We start from the raw sequence: 10150 nt of genomic DNA on the forward strand, positions 1-10150 counted from the left end.
CTGAGCTGGCCATTTCAAGACTTGTAATAACAGTCTTTTCAATCTACTGATATTACACCAGAGTGTCAGCTGTGGATTTGTCTCAACATGTTGATACATAATCCCAAACTGCCTTTTTGTTATTAGTCTAAAACCAGCGAGGGGACTGTGTGCTGGCTTTGTGCTCAGTTTTTTGGTACAAGTCTGTGAATCTCTTGGCTTGCTCTAACCTAACCTTGTAAAGTGTGTTATTTAAAGGAGCAGTCAACAAGTTTTACACAGAGATCAGTTTACCAGTCGTGTTTAACAGAAAGCCTGGGGTCCATTTCACAAATCACAGATGAAGGAAGAAGTACTTCTATCTTTTATTTAAGTAAAAGTGCAATACCAATCCTACATTCAAGGTGTTACTTCTGTAAAAGTACGAAAGTATTATCTGTAACTTAAGTATTAAAAATACGAGTGTTCAGTGAGCAGATTTGTCCCTTTCAGAGTATTATGTCATGAAAAACCTATTGGATTGTTGTTATTACTGATCCCTTGACACATTGGCAGTGGTTTAATTCTAGTAAGCAAGCAAAGTTTATTTATATCGCGCCTTTCACAGACACCAATCACAAAGTGCTTCACAGTCAAAGAAATAAATTTGAAACACCAGATGAAATATAAGAGGAGAAGAGACACAAGACACAAGTTGAAAACCAAATGCCGTTCTGAACAGATACAGTCTATGGTTTTTAGCTGCTTTTTAAAAGTGTCCACAGAGTCAAAAAAACATCAGCTTTTTGGGAAACTATTCGCGTAGGGGCTGCTGACTGGAAAACACCATCTCCCAAGAGTCTTAAAACGTGTCCAAGGTGCACTTAGAAAGCCCTGGAGTGCAAAAGGTCGACGATATACTGTTGAGCCTCGTCACGTAGGGCTCTACATGTGAGCACCAAAATATAAAATGAATTCTAAAATGATCAGGAAGCCGGTGCAGACATGTTAACATAGGTGTAATATGTGACAGCCTGTTGGAACATGTTAGGAGCCGTGCAGCATTTTGTAAAGGGTGTAGGAAGATTTATTAAAGCAGGTAAATAGAGAAATACAGTAGTCCAAACATGAAATCAAAGCATGTATTAGGATCTCCATTTCATTTCTTGTTTGGCAATGTTTCTTAGGTGTCCTAATGTGAGCGCCAGAGCTCTGGATTGGGCAAAAATCCCACCAAGATTACAGACTGGATCGAGAGATGAGGATAATGCACTAACGTTATGCCTGGTCACCGCAAGGACAGTAGGGTCAAAAATTCTCATCAAGGTGGAGCTATTTTTTTAATACTTTGTGTGCTGTTGGAACATTTAACACAGGGGTGTAAATATGGAGAGTGCAGGCAGTTTGGTCTCACAGGGGCCCATAAGGTGGGGGGCGCATAGAGAGTGTGGGCCCTCCATCATGTATTGGGTGGAGAATTGGCCATCTTGAAAATATGCCTGTGTCCAAAGGGGAATTCTCATGAAATTAAAAACAGGGCCATTTACTTTTTATGCCCCTGACAAAGGCAAACCCATCTCCGTCACGTTTTTTCTTTTTTTGTAGAACAGTCAGTAGCATCGACAGCAAGATTATATGCTTGTTCTATTACTATAAATCAACTATTAACATTGTTAAATTAATGATTTCCTAATTTTGTATTTTATTTAGTATTATTTGTTATATAGATATGCAATGGTTATTCAGTGTCAAGTCTCTGATCATGTGATGACATATGTGCACAATAGCATGCACTGGGACCCATTGTAAGTACCCTGTCTGCATCATATTTCACAAGTTTATGTTTTGTAGTTAAAAAATCTTAATCTGCAGTTAACAAAGGTCCTTGTAGTTGCTTTAATATTATTCCATCTACATGCACATGTGCAGCTTCAGCACCACCAGACCATGATGCACCACCTGTACCACAGGAAATCCCCTCTTCCTGTTATGATCAAGCTTTACATCACACTTCGCAGAGATGTACAGCAGAGACGTGAAGTGCCTCCAGCAACCTTTTCAGCTCTGCCATTTTGGATTTGCACCTGAAATCATTAACCTGTTTATCCATGATCTGGACCTGTTTTCTTCTTAGCATGTGTATATTTTATCATTTGCACCACATTGTTAATCTGTTCACATTTCTGGCACTGAGTACATGTTTTTTTTCACCTTATCATCATTGCTTAGATTTTATTTGCACTCTCTTACTTTGTAGTCACTGCTGCACGAGAATTTCCCTCAGGATGAATACAGTTCCAAGTTCTCTTATCTACATCTATTATCACTCAAAGTAACCTGGAGTTACTTTGGTAAAAATTTCATTTAAAAAAACCATCCAGAATTTTCTTTGACAGCAAGAAGCCTTACAAACTGTAAAAGCATGTTACTCTTTCAAAAGCGAACCCAGATCACATCTTGGAACGATAACAGCATTTATACCAAGTACTATGGCCTCCTCTATTTATAATATGGGTCAACACTTTTCTTCAGGCGCCTTTGCCCCTTTTGTTCTGTTTTAGCGTCCAGTCATCTGGAAGGAAGTGAGGAATAACCCCCTTTACCCAAGGGAGAATACAACCAGCTCCGCAGCCATCGCTGTGGACACCAACTCATGCATGTGCGAGCATTTTCTTACTATTTTGACGCCTGTGCACTGCACTGAAATAGCTCCAATCTCTTAAGTATCATGCCACAAATGAGATACCCATTTATAACTCCCTGGTCACTGCAACACCAGTTAACACAAATTTTCCTTTAATATTAGAACGCTCTCCACCACTGACACTAGTTTAAATGAGGGTCAGAAGCAAATTAATTTTGATGCTGTACAACATTAAAAACAGTGCAGGAGTGCCCCGGTTCTCCTCAACATTAACTTCACGCATACAGGCCATTTTGATTGACTAAGGCAAATCCAATTACTGCATTAGAACAAACAAATTTTGCTGTTCAAACCAATTTCACAACTGTCAGAACATTTAAGTTCGTCCTTCCAACTATCTCAGACAATAAATGATGCAATAAATTTAAAACTGACAGGAGCTTCTCCTCCATAAAATGATTTCACTCATGTAGGATATGCAAAAACACAGCTTACAAGCACTGAGCTGCAAAAAATGATCCACAAGCCAGCTTCCATTTTTAAACATTTATTGTGAATAACCAGTTTATTCGTTCTCCTCGCTCCTGAGCCTGGCGTTGGGGTTGGTGATCTTGATGGCCAACTGAGCTGCCCTCTCCACGATCAACTTCCTGTTCTTGGAGGAGACGTTGTGGGCGATCTCAGCACAGTGAGTCCTACAGAAAGAGGGGGAAGGGTGTTAGGTTAATGACAGGATGTCTTCACTGAAATGTGTGGAAAGTGTGACAGTTTGGGCTGAAATTGTGCTGAGGGTTCAACCCAAAGTCAGTTCAGTGGAGGACATCTGAACCCCGAGTAAAGCCAGGTTTAATGATTGTGCTTCCTGGCAGAATGATTTGACAAGCATAAATTCACCTTGTAAAATTAGTTTAAGTGTTAAATGGAACTTAAGTCTCGTGTAGCCCAATTTATCTTATGATTTTCTGTTGCTTTATTGGGCAATTTCAGTCCTGTGACAGGATGACTCGAGGTTTACAGAAAGATCAAGCTGTACATTTTTATAATTTTAAGTAAATAAGCAATCATGCTGACATTGCAAATTTTGTGCATAGGGTAAGCACAGCCACGTTAAAATTTTGTTTTTCTAAAACGTGCAAACATAGGGTAGTTATGACAGACTCACAAGAAGGCAACACACTACACAAAGGCTCACATTTGAGCACCCGATTTTATCAGAACTCGCAACAGAAAACAATCACATTAAGTTGATCTTGGGTTGTTTTTTTGGTGTGTGTCGAGAGAATAGTAAACATTGTGTCCAGCAGCACCAATGTTTTGGTTGAACAAATCTGAAACTATAAAGGGGCGGTATCAACCAAAGCATGTTTTCCCTGAGGCCAGCGTATTTTTGTAATGCTTTGCAGTAGGAGTGGAGCGTATTTATACTGCACTACAAACGCTGGCAGTGCAACGAGGAACTTGGCGTTAATTCTGCGCTCAGCAATGCTTGTTGGGTGTTTCTTTTTCTGAGCAGCGACAGTTGAAAAATGTTCGCCCTTGCTCGTCACTGTCATTTCAGCTGTTCAGTCACAGTAGACAAAGCACAAATACCTGAAGACAAAACAGCACAGCGAGCCCTGGTCTTCACAACCTTACTGAAATGAAGCACCTTTCTCCTGACACATGATCATTTCATTAAGGAAGTTCTATATAATGTAAAACTAAAAATGTAAAACCAAACAGCCATTTCCATGTATGTATGTGCTCAATAAGAGAAACTGGCTGCTCAAATTGGTATTGGCTGGCTAGATGCTAGCTCCTACGGACAGTGGATAAGAAAAGCAATACACGCATTGAAACATAGACTGTTTCCTTAACAAACGTAACACCGTTTGACATGGGTGACGATCCATAGTCTACTTGATCATGTGAAGTAAATGCCGTGGGCAAGGTTTTAAGCATGTGTTGCCAGAGCTTGGTTAGCTAGCTAGCTCACATCACACACGTTTAAAGTTCAACACCTTTAATTCAAATGATCTATCCCTGCCCTCACACTTAATCTGGCATCCATTATCTGGCCTAATCTACTGCATTCAGAATACAGTGCCACAATCTCTAAACAGATCAATTCAACCCTCTCTGAAATAGGGGTGGGCGATATATATTGTTAACGATAATATCGTCATTGTTGTTTTAACGATGTGCAAATTTACGTTATCGAGTATGCAAATTACTTCACAAAAACAACTGAAAACACACGTTGAAAGGTTGAAACCCCACACATTCACTGAACAAGAGTTACCTAACTTGCGTGCAGCAGCATGCCGCATTACGCCTAGGTGGTCACATGATCTCTCACGGGCACCTTCCTGGCAGGTCAGCCTGCTGCTAAACAAACATTAGCGAGACAACATAGCAACACCGCCCACGGATGCTCCAGCAGCTTCAGAAGGCGTGGGTCAACTGTAGTGATAGGTCCCAGCCTGTCAGGCTAAAGTTCACAGTACCGGAAGGCTGTCTATGGAGCTACCTAGCCTAGCCACAGTTAGCTAAACGAAGCGGCAACATGGCACAGTTTCAAGTCTCCCCGCCGGAAAAGTTCACCCTCGAGGCTGAAGACTGGCCTAAATGGATTAACGCTTCGACAGATTCCGCACTGCTTCTGGATTGGAGACGCAAGCAGAAGAGAAACGCAGGAATGTGATCTTTGAGAGAGTAAAGTTTAATCAGCGGCTTCAAGAAATGAGCGAGACGGCAGACAGTTTCATTACAGCGCTGCACTGCAGTTACAGGGCTCTACATGATGAGATGGTGAGGGACAGGCTTGTGGTGAGTCTGCGGGACAAACGCCTATCTGAACAGTTGCAAATGGACCCAGAATTGACGCTACAAAAGGCCGTCAGAGTCAAACAGAGAGAGCAGGTAAAAAAGCAGCAAGAAATGTTAAGAACATTTTTCCATTAATATCATCCATGAGAAACAATTAATGAGCTATAACTCAGGCTGTTAAAAAACACATATTTAAAAGAATATCGTCTAATTATCGTTATCTTCAAAATCCCCCAAAATATCGAGATATTATTTTTTGTCCATATCGCACACCCCTACTCTGAAATTGATGCAACACTGGTAAATCACTATTCTGTGGGTCTAATTTCAGCCAGACTAAACTCTGACAGTTAGGAGGTACTATCAGTGATCAATTAATGCCAGGAAGCAGAAGAATCTCTCCCCTTCATCACTGAAATTAAAGAAGCGAAAAGAAGTGTATGCTTTCAGCTGTGACTACTCAACAGGCTTCAAGCTATAAAAAATTAAGTTGTGGTGACTGCCATCTGCTCGCCCCACCTCAGCTTCACTGCGTTATTCAAATTTTCAGGTTTAAAATAAACTGACAAGATGAAAACACATCCTCGCGCTAAGCTCCCACCACATTAGAAACGTACGAACGTCGTGATCAACACCAGAGCCATGGCTTTATGCAGTTTATGGCGCACAGGAAAGAAAACAAGAGCAGATGTCAGAGGGATCTTCCTGGACATAAATTTCCTACGTTTAACAGACTGCATCTGTGTCATCGCATCATCCCTTAGTCAAAAGGCAGATTATTATTTCATTGATCTTATATCTTTTCACAACTTCAAAGTAAAACTACATGAAAAAATAAACCCATTGTGCCAAAAACAAGGACCTAACCTTTGTATTAAAGTTCCTCTCCCTCCCGGCAGAGCTGTACCTTCTGGTTACACAAGGTGAGTTGATAAACTATTTGGGAATGGTTATTCAGGGTTTTCAGCATCACGTTGTTGTGATGCCATTTACACTATAATGAACTTCCTCATACATGTACCTGCTTCTCATAAGATTGTTTTCCTCATGAGGCTCAACAAGCTTCTGCAATTGTGAATATCATCCCCATGATATATGAAATATTTCACTTATATATATATATATATATATATATATATATATATATATATATATATATATATAAAAAACTGTAGTTTCTAACATTCTGAACTAAAATTACTAACTAAAATACACCAAGACTGAGAACATGACCACAAAAACTGATAAACACCCTAAAAATACCAGGTCATGTCAGTTTTGGGTTGCTTTCTGATGCAGAAGTAATGACCCAAATATAAGTTCATTATCTGACCTTGTTGACCTGTACACAGGTGGCTGGTTTGGTTTAAAACTGGATCAAAATAACACATTCTGGGGTGTTACTGGTGTTTTTTTCTTTTCATGCATACTGGGTAAACTTTACCCAGTACTAGATTGACCTAAATTGGGTTATAAGTGGCCCAGTATGTTTTAATGTGTGCTGATTTTCTTGATACAAATATAGAGCTCCTGCTTTTGAATCATTTATAAAATAATTTAAAAAAATCATTGTATTTTAGATAATTCCCTGACACACCTTTAAAAGACACTTTTCTAATTTAGATTTTATGCTTTTATCAGTCTATATGGCAGTCATGTTCTTATGTATTGTAATAAGCGAACATCACATTTTACAGATGTCTGAACTTTTGTACTGATAAATTGGGACAAAAACAGATATTTAAAAAAAAACACTATTTCCCTACATTTCACTGGTATAATATATATTGAAGTCTCAGTACAAATTGGCAGTCAGGCATTGCCACGTTAGTGTATGCCTGCAGAAGCCGAGAAGGCGGAGTCTGCACACCATTTCTCAGTTATCGTTCCCGGCAGATCCACCGAATCTGCTGCTAAATTTCAGTACAGACAGCGGTGTTTACATCACTAGAACCACATGGCCCATACAAACGAAAGTCAAGGGAAAGTGATAAGACAGAACTGATGAATATCTGGAGCACCAGTCTTGACCCGCTTTCCTGTGGTCCAAAAACAGACAGCACTACGGTGATTACGATGGCACCACTATATCAGCGTAGTGCCGCAACCGCAGTTACAAATGACAGAATACTTATGACATCACAGTTTTGTTTTGTTGTGACCTAGAGGTGGGACAAAATTTGACAGCGGCGGCTGCTGCTTCGCAATTCTCTATGCAGAGAAAACTCCTGACAGAATATACCAGTTCAAGTCTTGTTGCCATTTAAGGTCCAGTTCACCCACTTTTTCCTTGAGGTGTATAGACATTAGGGGTGTAACGGTACACAAAAATCACGGTTCAGTACATACCTCGGTACACAAGTCACGGTTCGTTTTTTTTCCAGTACAGTAATGAAAAAAATAGACAACTATTAAATATCTTTTACTTATTGGTAACCTTATTAAAACATACCACCACAGCAGTTAACTCTTTTTACACAATTTTTTAATGAAAAATATATATAAAATCCTGCTTTTTCACATTGTTTGAATGAAAATAGAAATATAAAAGTGAAAAATTAAATCCTGCTGTTTTTTTAAACACATTTTTGAATGAAAAATATAAATATAAATTTCTGCTTAAACAGTTTTACTCAATTAAAATAAAAAGTATAGTGCAGCCGGTCAGCTTTAAAGCCTGCTCAGATTCAGTTTTACTAGGAACTTACTTAGCTTTCCCACTTTGTTAAAGTGCAGTAAACAAAACATGCTTATATCTAAAGTGCAGCTTAAACAATTTTACTCAACTCCAATGGCGTTGGTTATTTCTTTAGCGCGATGGTCAGGGAAACACTCTCTTTTTAAACGACGACGGTATCGTAGTTTGCACCAGATTGCTTTTTCTAGTTGTGCCGGTTAACGTTCAAACTTGGGTGGTGTCACTTTAGATGCGTTAGCATGTTAGACGTGTTTCCAAGTACATACCCGACTGTTCTGCAGTGTCGGCACACTGCTTTTGTCTTGTCAACTTGTTTATTTCCATCTTCGTATTTTACCCTGAAACCAAAGTGTTCCCAAACGGAGGACTTAAGGTTTGCAGGTGGGTCTAAAGGTTCGTCAGGCTCACTTGCCATGTTGTCAAAATGCGAGAATGCGCTGCACAAATTGAAAGCGGAGATTTACGGTCGGACTCAGTCCATCACTCAATTATGTCCGTCGGGGAACACTTAGACTTCTGATGCTACATATGTATACTGGAGATTAATGGAATTTCTTTTTATTGTGTTCAAGGTAGGGCTGCACAATTATGGCCAAAATGATAATCACGATTACTTTGATCAATATTAAGATCAATTATTTCTTGCACCAACTACTCCCCTAACCTCTAGTATACTGGAGTTACAGCAGATGTTATCTCTATCTCTACAAATAGAATAAAGCTTGCAAACACTACCAAACACATATGTTACGTAGAAAAAAGTAATCTGCATTGTTTCACAGTACACACACAACTTACTTGTTACTCATCATCAGGACCTCGAGCTCCTTGACATTGTGCACCAGGAACTTCTTGAAGCCAGTGGGCAGCATGTACTTGGTCTTCTTGTTGCTACCATAACCGATGTTGGGCATCAGCATCTGGCCCTTGAACCGCCTGCGGACCCTGTTGTCAATACCTCTGGGCTTACGCCAGTTTTTCTGTTAAAGATATGACAGTGATATTGCAGGGTTAATCACATGCAGGTCCACCCCAGCATGTAAAAGCAGGTGGCTCAACCCAGCTGGACTTCTCCAGCATCTACCAGACTCTTACCGCAATCTTGACATATCGGTCAGACTGATGTCGAATGAACTTCTTGGTTCTCTTTTTGACAATCTTGGGCTTAGTGAGGGGCCTGAGGGCTGCCATGGTGACTGAGGGCAGAAACACAAACACAAGTTAGGTACAACAAATTTAGCATGACTGTATCAGTGATATAGCATTATGAAGCAACGTGATACATGCTAATGGGATATTGTTAACAAGCGTTGAGGTCACTATCACACATACAGACCACACTGGATCTCCCTGGCTAAACGATCGCAGAGCCTGCGACTAATAGCAAGTATACACCAACGTTTCTGTTGAGTGAGTCTCCAGGTAAACGTTTTGAGTAACGTTAGCTAAGTAAGCTAGCTTCTACGCTGAGTTCAATGTTTAGCTAACTAGCTTACCATGCTACTCTAGTTCGTGCATTCCGCTTTAACAGTGTGACCTTAACAGAAACACAGAAACATTTCACTCATTTCTATTGTAGGCAACACCAAATTGGTATTTCACATTGCTAATATGTAAACCACGCTGCACAGCAGGCCTTTGCTACAACCCCATTTCACAGGGAGAGCGTTAGCACCCGGTCAGCCGCTTCAGGAGCAGCACCTCACTTTACAGCGACATTATAGCCGATATAAGATGATAAAACGGTCAATTTTACTCAACATATAAAGCGTGGACGTCTATGATTGATAATCCATAGCAGGATTGTCAAATAAGTTACGAAATATGGCTGATGAACATAGATTGTATAGACTCACCCGCCGATGTAAATCCAAAAGGGACCTCAACGACGGCGGAAGGAAAGAAAAGGACTTCCGTGAGTGTTGCAAAGGATTATGGGTACTGTATTTTTTCAGCCACAGTGCTTTAATGCGCTTGTGATCAACTGAAAATAACATTTATTTCTCCAAAAACTATTCAGTTTAGTATCATAAATCGCGTAG

At 40.0% G+C, this 10150-nt stretch overlaps 1 protein-coding gene across 1 annotated transcript; it reads right to left on the minus strand.

The window, feature by feature from the left end:
• Positions 1-3133: 3133 nt before the first annotated feature.
• rpl32 (ribosomal protein L32) lies at positions 3134-10098 on the minus strand. Its single transcript, XM_033629137.2, has 4 exons — positions 9965-10098; positions 9204-9304; positions 8907-9088; positions 3134-3297 (listed from the first exon to the last, which is right to left on the minus strand). The coding sequence occupies exons 2-4, from the start codon at positions 9297-9299 to the stop codon at positions 3168-3170; spliced, it is 408 nt and encodes a 135-aa protein (XP_033485028.1). The 5' UTR covers positions 9300-9304; positions 9965-10098; the 3' UTR covers positions 3134-3167.
• Between the last annotated feature and the right edge of the window lie 52 nt (positions 10099-10150).

The sequence above is a fragment of the Epinephelus lanceolatus genome, chromosome 8 (assembly GCF_041903045.1).
Source record: "Epinephelus lanceolatus isolate andai-2023 chromosome 8, ASM4190304v1, whole genome shotgun sequence".
Classification (NCBI taxonomy): domain Eukaryota; kingdom Metazoa; phylum Chordata; class Actinopteri; order Perciformes; family Serranidae; genus Epinephelus; species Epinephelus lanceolatus.